Source organism: Periplaneta americana, chromosome 2 (genome assembly GCF_040183065.1).
Source record: "Periplaneta americana isolate PAMFEO1 chromosome 2, P.americana_PAMFEO1_priV1, whole genome shotgun sequence".
NCBI classification, from domain to species: domain Eukaryota; kingdom Metazoa; phylum Arthropoda; class Insecta; order Blattodea; family Blattidae; genus Periplaneta; species Periplaneta americana.
The window spans coordinates 99,632,253-99,645,983 of record NC_091118.1 but is presented as its reverse complement, the minus strand read 5'-3'; the positions used below and the strand labels follow the sequence as shown (position 1 = coordinate 99,645,983).

At 35.9% G+C, this 13,731-nt stretch overlaps 1 protein-coding gene across 6 annotated transcripts in view; it reads right to left on the bottom strand.

Moving 5' to 3' along the window:
* axo (axotactin) overlaps positions 1-13,731 on the bottom strand; it is a 356,966-nt gene that overhangs the window by 156,399 nt on the left and 186,836 nt on the right. For all 6 annotated transcript variants that reach the window (XR_011330936.1, XM_069818184.1, XM_069818183.1 and 3 more), the window contains one exon: positions 3,140-3,238. Coding sequence is in view for 5 of the 6 variants with exons in the window: in XM_069818184.1 (XP_069674285.1) it covers positions 3,140-3,236 (97 nt within the window). In the remaining variant the exon portion in view is untranslated. The remainder of the gene's footprint in view (positions 1-3,139; positions 3,239-13,731) is intronic.

The following is a 13,731-nucleotide window of genomic DNA, read 5'->3' as shown; positions in this document are numbered from 1 at the left end:
TTGCATCCATAACATAGCCGACAGTTGCTCGCAGCATAGAATCTGGTGAAATCAGAGTGACATGTCGTTGTATGCTAGCCTTTAGATTAGACAGAGACCGGATATGTCCCTGATAGACGCGATCTTTCAAATATCCTCACAGCCATAAGTCACATGGATTTAGGTCGGGGAAATTGCCTAGAGATGATGCGGTCGTTATTGAAAGTTTCTCGCAGCAAATCTTTCACCTAGCGAGCGACGTGCGGTGTTGACCGATCTTGCATGAAAATAATGGTGTGGTCACAGTTGCGTTCTTGCAAAGCTGGAATCACGTGTTGCACAAGCAGGTCCCTATAACGTGCAGCTATCACTGTTCACCTAACAGGCCCACGAGGTGTTCATGTTCTTGCATAATATATACGTTATTGGAGGTTGACAGAAAACCACAATTCTAAGTCACACAGAGTTTGTGTGTACTCGATATCAGCCCATTCGAGTTGAGTGGATATAAAGGAAAAAATTGAGACGAAATCAAGTGGAGTTCCCGGGTAGCTCAGTTGGCGGAGCATTGGTACGTTCAACCAGAGGTCCCGGGATCGATACCCGGTCCCGGAACAATTTTTCCCTTGAAATTATTCGAGTTTTTCTTATATTGTGCAGTGCTATAACAGCGACAACTTTGACTCGAGCACATGTGTATTTAATTGCCACTTCACTGTCTGAAAATAAGACACCTGTGAGCTTATTGGTACAATCTGCCGAAACGCATGGTGAAATTTAACCGTGTGGTAGATCTGAGTTAATTCGGCTGCACTAACATTAAGTTCGTCTGTATCCTACTTTATGGAAAATGAATCTATTTACTAGAGATGAGATCTGACATTTTTATTTAGAAAGATTATTTTTAGAATTGATGTGATTTTTTATAGTAGCACAAAAGCAAGAACAAACTGTACATTCAACTTCATCATGATAATATTCTTTTTTATGGAATGCCGTTCTTTAGCATATTCTTCAAAAGAACATTGTTTTGGCATGTTTTTTTCTTCCTGAAGAAACTTTATAAAATCTTTCCCATCAATTCACCAAATTAAACACAGCTTACTTTATCACATTAACTGGAAACATCATAATGCAATTTGCACGAAACGTGCAACAACAATGAACAATTGACAAGAACATGAAAATAAATTATTTTTATAGCAGTGCACGCAAATGTACAAATTTTCCTGTTAATGGTATGGCGAAAAAACCGGGACAGTTTTGCGTCCCGAAGTAGTATTTTCGGGACACCGGGAAGAAGGCTGAAAAACCGGGACAATCCCGGTTTTCCGGGACGTCTGATCATCCTATGTCTCTCTTGCTGGAAGATGGGCCTGTACCATTGGCAGTACGACAGGTAATGTGGTTGATGATATGATTGAGCTTCTCCCCTCGTCCATGTTGACATTCGTCAGTATCTCAACATCTTCCCCGCAGGTGAATCGGACGAAGAGGTCCTATTACATGGCTCGTCCGATCATCGAACTTAAACCCACTTGATTTTTTTTTACCTGTGAGTGCACCTGAAAAGTGTCGTGTATGCTAAGCCAATTCTTAATGTGCAGACACATATCTTGTCTAGTTTCTCCTCTGTTAAAACTCGGCGTTTCAAGTTTCGCCTCTTTTCAAGTAATGTTCCAGACTCAAATTTTTCACTAGCCTTCGAACATTTTCTCTACTCGGAACATTAGCGTCAAAAAAAAATTTACCTCGAAATACTATTATTGTTCTACCAACTGGCTGAGCAACAAATGTATCTTTCAGAAACACTCGTTGTTAAGAATATTTCGTGCGCGGCATTTCGATGTCCTCGTCACAAAGAATCTAGCCCTTTACACCATCGGTACTGAATTCTTCACACTGTAAAGAAATGTTACCCATTATCTCACAAACACAGAAACACTAAAGTCATGAAATTGTAAACTTATTCACTCAGTGTAGAACTGACTGAATACTGCTGAACATACGAGTATAATGTTCAGAATGACCGAAGCTTGACCTTGACGGCTGGCGAGACGTTCACACCTGATACCAGATAACAGGGAAACCTGATTCATGAACAAATAATCTCACTATAGTACAGTATTATTAGTTTGAGAATGTTACGTGTAAAGTGTACAGTTTATATTAGAAAGATAATAGAATAGGCAGTGTATACAGTATTAGTGTTAGTCTTAATAAATAAAGTTTGCTTTAAGTTGTAATGTCTGCTAGACGCTAGGAACTAAAATAGAAGCTTCATGCTCAAGCAAGAGAAATCATTTTTAAAGAATTCACAGAAGAGAAAGTTTGTTGACCACGACTGACTCTTTAGTTTTGATACGACTATTCACAATTCCTTTCCAGAACAAAAAGTTAGATTTGTTCGGATCAAATTTCTGCAATTTAAAGGACAAAACTAAAATTCTTTCAATCATATATTATCATAATATACTGCTCTCTTAAACTGACTGAGCATATTGGAAATTAAATCAATGGTTTTAACAAAACATGCTATGTAATGTTTTATATAAAACAATTGTTATCTCGGAAAGGAAGCAAAAACGAGCAAAATTGTGTTAAATTTTTTTGTTTGAAATATCTCAAAGAATAACCCACTGAAATTAATGACATTGCTTACTCACTCTGTATATTGGTCTCTTAAGAGTTCGATCATTGGACTCGTTAAGTTTTTTTATCTGAGAAGGACAAGATTGTTAATTCTATTTACCATTAAACATATGAATAAGCCTGAATGATAAAATGCGTTGGTATTTATTTATTTAATAAAGTTTAAGATCTCACAGAATGGAGTCTGTACCACTATATATGTATAGGAGTTTAGCTTAATGATACTACAAAATGGTATTTCAGTAGTCATTTTTTATTCGAGCATTTGAGATAAGTTGGATAGAAAACAATATTACACAGTCGTTTTGGTCTTTTGGTAACTATATTATTGCTTCTTGGCCCTCGACTATTTTAGAGTTGGCCACCCCTATCCTTACTTAATCATGTTACGATGCTCATGTGACCATATACTCATTAATCACTTCACTTACAACGTCTTAAAAATATTTTCGACTAAATTTGTTACAACATTGTTAATTAATGGATTCTACACAATCAACCCACTCACGTGTTCCTTGAGACACATCTGAAGAAGTCTGCAGGGGCGGCTGCGGGTGTGCGTGGACTGCTGCAGCAAGTAAAGTGAGGAACCTCGTCACTCTCATGACTGCAACAAACAATACGGTAACTCTAGTTACTCGTCAACATTGTTTAAATTTAACAAAGATGTTCAATTACAGTGCTACACCACAAAACTGTGTTGATAAAAAGTACCAAACAACTCAAAGCTTATGAGCAAGACATCGAAACACGCTCATCGTTGTGAGCGCATTAAGTTGAAGTTAATGCATTTGCATTTTTCTCCTTAAAATAAATAACTGTACGCTGATGAAAATGGATTGTTTGTATGAAAAATTCACATTCAGTAAACATGATTTTGTTTTGCATGTGCCATATTTACTCGCATATTACACGCACTTTTTAGTACAAGAAAAATATGGGAATCTCGTATGCACATAGTGATGCCCCATTTCGATTACTGCGATTCTCTCTTGACAAATATAAGTCAATTTAACTGAGAGACTACAACGTGTCCATAACGTGTGTGTCTACTTCATCTGCAATATTCGTATATTTGACCGTATTACGCCATCTTTTGAAGCTCTTTCATGGGCCCGTCTAAAGGAGCGAAGAACATCACATTCTTTATCTGTCCTACTGTATTTAGAATATTGCTCACTTCTACTCCAAAATATCTGAGAACTCGCTTTGAATACCTTACAACGTTGCGCAATCAACATCGGGTCTTATTATCCATTCCTCGTCACCGTACCTCTTTCTATTCATCCTTTTTCACCGTGTCAGTTTGTCGCCTATGGAACTCCTTACCTCGTCATGTCAGGGATTGTCGAACAGTTAATCAATTTAAATTGAGAATTAAGGATTAGGGGCCTACTTACTTTTATATGATTCGTGAGTGTTAGCTGATTTTTTATAAGTTATTCTGCGTATTTGTATAAATTGTCATTTAGGCCCATTATAAAGTAGAATTAGGATATAAATTGTAATTAATTATGTATCATGTTCAGTCAATATTTCATTATATATAAGCTCCTTAATGTGCATGATAACGATTTTACTACTTTTGCTATTCGTATTGTTTCAATGTATTTTTCACTTCTGGTATTGTGGAAGAAATGGCCTCATGACCTTAACTCTACCAGAATAAATAATAAATAAATAATAATTAAATAAATAATAAATAAATAATAAAACAAATAAGTAAATAATTAAATAAGTAATAATAATTAATAATTAAATAAATAGTAAATAAATAATTAAATTAATAAATAATAATAAATAATAAATAATAATAAATAATAAATACGTAAATAGGTAAATAAATAAATATGTAAAACAGCAAGGAAATAAAGTTTCTAAAGTTAGGTAACAGTAGGCCTAAATATAGACATTAAATTTTAAAATGCCAATACATTTTCTCCGCGAAGTCAGTCACATTCAATTTAAATGATACAATGTAACTCGCTTGTTGTTCAATTTTACATTCACACCTAACACTGATTTCTTCCTCTGAATGACTGACCTCCGAAGTATGATATACGAAAACCGGTACCAAGAGTAGAAGAAGAGAGGGAATTTGTCTCTCTGGCTGCGACATTGGAAGAACTAACGGTCGGAGAATATGGCAAGTAGTTTGAGGAAAAACAGACAAAGAGAGATGTTCCTCTTCGTCAGCGTGGATATAATTGGAGAAGTAAAGGGACAACGGGACAGAGGATAGAAGCGAGTTTTACCTTGCAATCCTTCCATGATAATTTGTGAATTGATAAATGTATACTACTATGCTAAAGTCTTAGGCAGGAATTCAGAACTTAGAGCTTTGTACTGTACATATGTCAGAGGGGTGTAATATGCGGATACACGAGTATACATTATGGAATACATTTTTACATTTTGCTTTTACTTTAAAAAGTACCATTCGTTCAATATTGTAACGTCTATACGGCAGATTAAGAAGTAGGCCTATATAATTATATTATTTTACGTCATAAGTTATCTTAATCAATTTTACAATCATATGAACACAACAGGCAGCTGAAGTGGAGATGGAATGTGTGAATCCCTCTACTGATTGCGAAACCAACACCAAAACACAATACGTAAGGCTGGTCGGGGACTCGCCATGGTTTTCCATTGGTACGTTTGATTGTAGTCATGCAAGATGACTAACGCACTTTTAAAAATCTGCTTACCAACAGACATTAAATTAGAGACGTTCGGGATCTGTCTCTGCAAACGATTGAGCCTGTTTTGATTAGTGACAAGCTGACAAGGAAATCAGAAACAAGTGCAAGTTGAGTAAAATTTGTTTCTGAATCTTTTAAAATGCTTGTCAAATGACTAATTTTTTTACAAGTATAACAAGCAAGATAACACATCGTAATATAGCATTGCTTCATAAAATCAGAGGAGAAAATGAGATTATTTTTGGTATATTTTCACCAAAGAAACAAAAGATGAAAAAATTAAAGAAGTGAAGGAAATTGCTGTATTGCCTGGTGAAGCATTAAATTCACTTACAGTTGAAGGATTCAGAACCATAGTGGGCCAAGCACCATTTACTAAAACTGTAGAAAACAAGGGTTAAAATGAAGTTATTGCCATAATTCAATGGAAACATATAGCAAGTAATATAAAGTATACACATTAAAACAAAATGATATGTCAATCTTCATTAAACTATGGTATTCACTTAACTTTAACCCTTGCTTTCTCCGTTTTTAATAAATGGCGTTTGGCCCACTATGGCTCTGAACCCTTCAGTTATAGTTGAGACTAATTTGAATCTCATTAAATTCACGTTCATTTTCCATATTAGAATAAACAATTATTTTCCTGTATATTATTTACCTTTTAGGGTTTTGTATTGCAATTTCCCTTTCTGAATTACTTGACCAAATGTTTTGGTTACTACTTATTCTTTATTGCTCAAAAGTATAGACTTGTAGAATGACTAAGTTTGAACATACGCCTTTCATCTGTTAACATTTTCTAAAAGTTATAATCAAATGTAACAAGTAAATTTCTTCTAGAAACAGAACACTGGTCAAACTACTAAAAACCACTTCTAATTTACTTATCGCTTGTCCTTTGTCACAAATTACTTGCCTGTGTGTTTAGGAAATAAAAATCTGAAAATTTGGTACTTGTCACTTGTTTTCCTCGTCAGTAGTCGAAGTAGTTGTTTTGAGAAACAATCCCGAAAAGGATCAAGAGCTCTTTCCCTCTGCGAAATATAGCCTATAACAGACCTGCAGAACTGTAGCTCCTCAGAGCGACTGCCTTACTACCCCGTTATTACCCCACCTACCTTTTCTACCAGTGCGGTCATAGCGTTCTAGTTACGCTCGGCTGCATCAACATTCATTCTCGCGGAGGCAGGTATACAATACGCTATCAAGAATTACAAATGAACAGATAAAAAAATTCTTAGGAACATACCTTTAGAAAGTAAGAGAGAATGAATGATGAAAATAAATAAGTTAAAAGACATTTAAAATAAATTTGAAATGTATGTGTGCATTTGTAATGTAAGGTGGTCTACCTATTTATATATCGTCCTATTACTAGTAAAGCCGATTAAGTCCACTTTTTGCGTGAAATAACAGCGTATTCCGAATCTCACTGGTCCGGTGGCATCAATGACTTCACGTTGCAGCGAAATAAGGAACAAAACTGATGGAAGGATCGATGGCTGTCATGGCGACTGTATAAGTTGTTGTCTGTGCTAAGCTAGCAAAATTTTGCGAAATTTTCATACTGCCATTTCGTTCAAAGAAAATATAGCATAAACAATTAATTTCTTCAACCGGTAGTAATAACTGGTCCGTTGACATGTTCGCTCATAAGCCATTAACATATTGTTTTTACGTTGTGCTCATTACAAAAAATACAACAGAACTAAAGCAGAACACACTGCCATGACACAACAGTACCCGATGTTATTCGTCTGCTAATTCCCGCCCTATACAAGAACCAATCAGATTCACTGATGGCGGCTGATGGAGACTACCACCACCTCTGCAAGTTGATGGCACCGGTGCGACACCGGTGGAGCATCAATGACGTCATCGGTGGAATTCGGAACACCGTGCTGCCATCGGATTGCTCACCGGTGAGATTCGGAATACGCTCTAAGTTAAGTACAGTCCCCGACTTGTCTTTCCGTGCTCTGTATTCTACTAAAATGAAATAAGTACGAAATGTTGCATGCAGGCAACAAACCAATTACTTTATTTGAAGAATTTATTATGATTTTTCGTGCATTAATAAAGTTTTAATTCCTGTTCTTACGAAACTTGCAATACTGGTCTTACTAATAATAGGGCGATAAATAAATTGTATGTTGATAAGTAAGTGATAGTTATATGGCCGGATGTCAATGCTGTCATTCAACATTGTAACGCACTCCAGCCAAATAAATAAATATATAAATAAAATAAATAAATAAATAAATATATATATATATATATATATATATATATATATATATATAACACACAATACGCGTACTGCAGTTTAAAGAGAACTGGAACATGCCAAAAATCTATAATCGTGAAGAAATACTACTTCCAAAGGAAATGGGAATATGATTATTTTGTTGTTAAAGAAGACGAAAGAATTGCTTGTTTACTGTGTCCCATCCAATTTATTTCTACTCGTCATTTCAATATTAAACAACATTTCAACAAAGCCCACATTAAGAATTATGGAATGCACAAACTTTCGGGTAAGCTCATTATTACGAACTGTATATTGATTATTTATTTATATACTGTTAAATTAAGGACGTCATTCGTTGTGTTCATATTGAATTGAAATTAATTGTGACTTTCAAGGTTCATTACTTAAATGCTATAAATTTGTGTTTCCATAGGTGGTGATAGCAGGAAAGTTTTCGAAAATCTAAAGCAGGCTAGGTGCAAAGAAATCTCAAAGAAACTACCGACAGGAAATCTGCATAATTGTAAACCTTGAAACGACATAACGCATTATAAATACAATGAATTTATTACAATTCTAGTTGAAAATTACATGCCGCCACTGATGGACTTTTGCAAGGACAGAGAATGTAAACAACTCTACGCGGAAGTCGATCATCCCCAATAGAAGTGGAGTGAGGCTGACATCATATTTCCCCTACTTACGGGGTCTGCAGGCCTAACTTCATTTTGATATTTCCGACTTAGGTGTACTTAGTTCTGTACTGAACATTTTTTAAGACATATAATCATCTTAGGGGCCAACAGTCACAGTTCCTGAATTCAAAACCTTGGTTACAAGTCTCTGTCAAACTGAAAAATATCGCCGATTTTATGCAATGAAAGCATTTCCAATTAAACTTTGTAGGAATATGCAAATGTCTATTTACGAGAATAAAGTATTAGTACATATGTTGTAGGTTTTTAAGACATGAACTTCCAAGTCGTAGCATTATAAATATAGAAACTGATATAAATGTAGCGTTTAATTGCATATTTTCCAAGGTCTACTTAGCTATAACAATTCTCAAGTTACAATACTTAAGGACAAGTCGCCATTCTTTTTTCTTGCTGGCTCACTACATGGAGGGAGAAAATATTGTAATTCTACAAAACATTTTTCTGTACTACTTTTAATAAATTATTTCCAGCATCTCTGCTACGAAAAAGTGATTTCAAGCATGGAACTTGCCTATGCAGTACATTATTATACGCCCGAAGTATTGACGTAATTCTGTTCCTAGCCATTCTACATTTGACCTTCGACTAAATAGATCTCGATTTAACGAATTTCGGAAACAGACTAAAAATTGGCGGAAATAAAAATTCGTGGTAAGAGTTACTTAAGATGATTTTCAGGACTGGTTGGATGAGGGTAGACCGGATCCAGGTTGGAAGGGCGTACTGAAAACAATGAGGATTCAGTTGAGAACTCGGGCGAATGAATAATGCAACCCAATTGACACTCATTAGGTTAAGACTTCATTTTATTATGAACATTCGAGACCTTTCAATCCGAAGTAGAGTTAAGAGCGGAAACTAGCTCAAATTTGACATGTTCTTTCTTTAATTCTGTTAAAATTGTTTTATACCAAGATACACAAAAAATCTATCATTACCAGTGAAGAAAAGAATTTCACTGATTTTACATTTGTTATAGTAATCACAACCATTATTGTATCATTTATTAATTCTTTCTTACACGGTTTTTATATTTTAACGCTGTTTATAGGACGTCCACCGGAAATTACCTACGGTGTCTGTGGTGAAGTGATAATCGATGACGACGATATTCACATTTCTTAGCTTAAACAGTTCTCGAGAAAATTCCCCCATTGTCTTCATAGTTGTGATGTTCTGGACAATCAAACACAGTATTGTTATTTCGCATTATATCCTATTTGTTGTTTCGTAACCTAGAAATGAGCCAACTAAAGCAAAGAATCTAACACAGAAGTGAGATCGAAAGAAAGAATCCGTCCAGGAATTCAATTCAAGACAGTTTTATGCTGTGACGTTTATCAAGACTGAGTACTGCGAGGTTGTCGCCTTCAAGCCTGGTTATTTGACCTCCGAGCGGCGCTGTCAAATCCTCAAACAACTCCATACTAATCAGATATGTAATTAAATTAACCGTGAGTAGTTTATTGCTCACTTAACAGTCTATTCAGCTGTAGCAATGGAAGTGAGTGCGAGAGGTTATGTTTATTTGTTAAACTATACAGTGACTTGATTTTATACAGTACCGGTAGTCTTGCCGTGCTAGCTATGGATTATCAAGTAAAAAGGTGCAACTACGGCGCTTCATATCGCAGAGGAATACTTTTTATAAAAATATATTTGGTCACTAACATTCTCTTAATTCACGTATGAATAAGAAATAGCGCGCGAACGACCTTCCATTATTTTGCGTGTTACGTGACTGCAGTATACTGTATATGCTATACAAATAGGAGCGACTAAAAGATAAGGGTGAACAAAATTAACAGTATGAAATCGAGATGCAATAACCCTTTATACTTTTGTTTACACATTTTTAATAAATGCGATACAATTATTTCACAGCAGATGATGTTATAGACTGTATGTACGATTTTAATAACTAACAAAATGTTCTTGTGTATTACAATACGGAATGAATAACTTATAAATAACTGCGTATACAACTTTCGAAACTGCTGGAGTATTACATCATTGACGTCATAATAGCAATACTGTTATGCGAAAATAAATAATTCAAGATAAAATTTCGCCAGAATCTCTTCTTCAATTTCTGCCTCACTCTAGCCGTATTAAGTTTCGCAAATGTTATTTGAAAAAGCAAATCTAAGTGCTTATCATGATCTAATGGCTTGGCCCTTAATCTTTGTTTTGTTAGGTTGATGGTTGATCGGTAAAGACCGATTATTTAGTCCTGACAGCTCAGCGACGCGAAAGAGGGGAAGTAGTAGGAGTAGTGGGGAGAGCTCCTGAGTAGAGATATGGGCGAGCGGTCGGTATAGGAATGCAGTACAGCTTAATTGTACTAGAAACATACAGCTCTACCGCACGCATAACATCCGATCGCTCCGAACACAAGCGAGCGACTAACCCAAACACCCTTGGCGTAACTAAATGGACTAGCCTGGCCCAGGCGCACATCTCCGGCGACTGCCAGGACTAAATAATCGTACTGTAGTATGTGCTTTGAAAATCGTAATATATTAATTTTCGCTGCAAATTTGCGAATCTTCGAACACAGTCCATAGTTTAAGGAATTATAAAAGCTAAAGAAGTCCTTGTCATTATACGCGCATTCCAGCAGTGCAGTATGTGAAATATCAATTAATTTTAGCTGCGACTCTGCAGAAAAATTTCCTGGATTTTAGGAATGGGAACGGTAGAAGACCTCTAATTTGTGTTGAATCATTTCCATTTAGCGTCTCTGAATACTTCATTTTATAATAATGCTATGTTTTCCACATATTAAGAACGGTATGTATGAAGGGTTCAGAATCGTGGGCCAAGCGCCATTTACTAAAATCGTAGAAAACAAGGGTTAAAATGAAGTTATCACCATAATTCAATGGAAACATATAGCAAGTAATACAAAGTACACACATTCAAACTAAATTATATGTCAATCTTCATTAAACTATGTATTCACTTAACTTTAACCCTTTCTTTCTCCGTTTTTAATACATGGCGCTTGGCCCACTATGGCTCTGAATCCTTCATGTATCTCCTCCTTGTTCTATACAACGCTGCTCTACTTAAGCTATGCATGGACAACCTTTGCACAGTTACTCTCTTTCGGTGCGTTCTAGTAGGGCAAGAAAGGTAACTCGCACGCAGAGCAATCTGCCGCCGCGCGCTGCAGCCCGTACGGGCTTAAATATGCACTACTGCCTTACTTGTTTCACGAAATAATTTGTTTCTTCTGTCTACTGAGCATTAATTACAGAAAGTATTCTTTCAATTATTGCATTGCTACTATCACAAGGAAAATAAAGCTCACAAATTTACAGAAGCTTACAAAATATTCCGAGCATTTTAAAAATTCATATCGCTGTTAAATTTTTGTCTTCATCAAAAACAGTGCAGTACTTTTGAACATTGCGAAATTGATATAAACTAAACTTAGGGACCTTCTCTGTTCATATCTCTGCTTTGCAAATACAAGGGAGAATTTCTTGAAAGTTCGTGATTTTAAAATACGACTGAAATTATATTTTATATTATATATTATATTATATTATATATTATACATAAGTGCTCTGTCCGAGGGCAGGTCTTTCACTGCAAGCCAGTAGCGGCTCGTGAGATTTGATGTTGGGGGTTCACCTATTGAATATCGGTACTCATAAATAAGTTACGACATTAATTTATAGCATTATTGTTTTCGTGTACTTGAACTCGTTTTCAGAAAAAAATAAACATAAAATCAAACTGTAAGAGTCAAATACTCACCTAACCCAGTAATTCGGAAGAGGATGGTGTTGCTGTTGAAAATATGTTGATCACTCTCTCGTTGAAATCCACACATTCCGTAACCATGGATTTTTCAATGGATAGCATTGCTAAGGCCGTTAGACGTTCTTCCTCCATCGTATTTCGAAGGAACGTTTTCACCCGCTTTAATGTAGAAAAACATCTTTCTGCTTCCGAGGTAGACAAAGGTATTATTTTCAGGCGCTTCGACACTTCACTGAATGACACTACCACGTTATTTTCGATGAGGAATTGCAAAGATCGACATCGGACACATTTCTGAAGTCATTTCTCATGTAGATCACTTGCAACTCAGATTTAAGTTGTTATAATTTAAGAAATGGGTATGTTTCTATTACAGATTTCAGATTTCTCTCGGGGAACATTTCGTTATAATTGGATTCCCTTCTAATTTGGAAAGTGTTTCGAGTCGAAAAGATTTGCTACCAACATGTGATTTGTAACGCAGATGTGAAATTGATTAAACCTCCAAAGATCCTAGGGTTTGATGATGTTTTTCCATCATGTCCTCGCAGTGCTAATTCAAATTCACCACAAATCGATAATTTTCGATAACACATACCGATTTTTTCTCACCACGTCATTATGTCTTTCAATATTTCTCCTGAACGCAGTGTCGAGTTGTTCCCTGATATCTGTTTTTGACAGATCCAATGTTGCATTCTTATGAAACACATATTCTTCGTGTTTTTTTTTTTTAATTTTTTGAGTCAGATGACTTAAATCACACACTCCTGTTTTAACCCAACTAGGCTAGCATCACTTTCTTTAGCAAAGAGCAAACACGGGAAACAGAACAATTTGTTTGTGACTTCACATCCACAGATCCAGTTATTTCTTTCATAAATTCGAGGCCTAAACACTCTACGAAATGATCGATCGATCCTGAGAAATTGATAAAAGTGAAAGTGGTCCTCCCAGAGCCTTTATTTCAAGTTTCTTTTCTAATGGAAGAGTTGAAAAGTTGGTTGTCTGGAGAACATTAACACTATTTTCCGCCATTACAAATCACAAGTTTTATTATAGGCCTAGTTAAAAACGTACAACGTTCTTACGTAAAACGTATAACGCTATTTTTCACCATTACAAAGCACACGTTTTAGTATTGCTAGAAACACACTTTCTTAATTAAAACGTATTTACAATAACATTGGTTTCACTATTAGTATCGGTAGGTACTTATACAGAAGTCCGCGCCGCAGGAACACAATGTTGTAACTGCCTCAGTGCTTCGCTAAAAACAACATTTCTTACAAATTCATGAGCTAGTCCTCCCCTACACAGAAGAGAAACCTGTTCCATTTAGGCAGCTTTGAAGCAAGCTGGATAGCCCTCTTGCTTTAGAGAGAGAAGTGTAAATCACAGACGAGGGTAGTGTGAGTGACAGAGAAGGACAGTGTTGGAGCCACAGATTTCGTTGGCGACAACAGCGTTTTTCCTCTACTTCTTAGCGTGTTCCCAGTGCCGCAGGATGTTTTAAAAGGTCTAGCTGGTTCACGTCTGAGCATGAACCCCCCCAGATACAACTATTTCGCCCGACTTTACTGGCTATAACTCATTTATGCTCTAACGGTCTAACCAAAAGAAGCCGAACATCCAGCAGTTT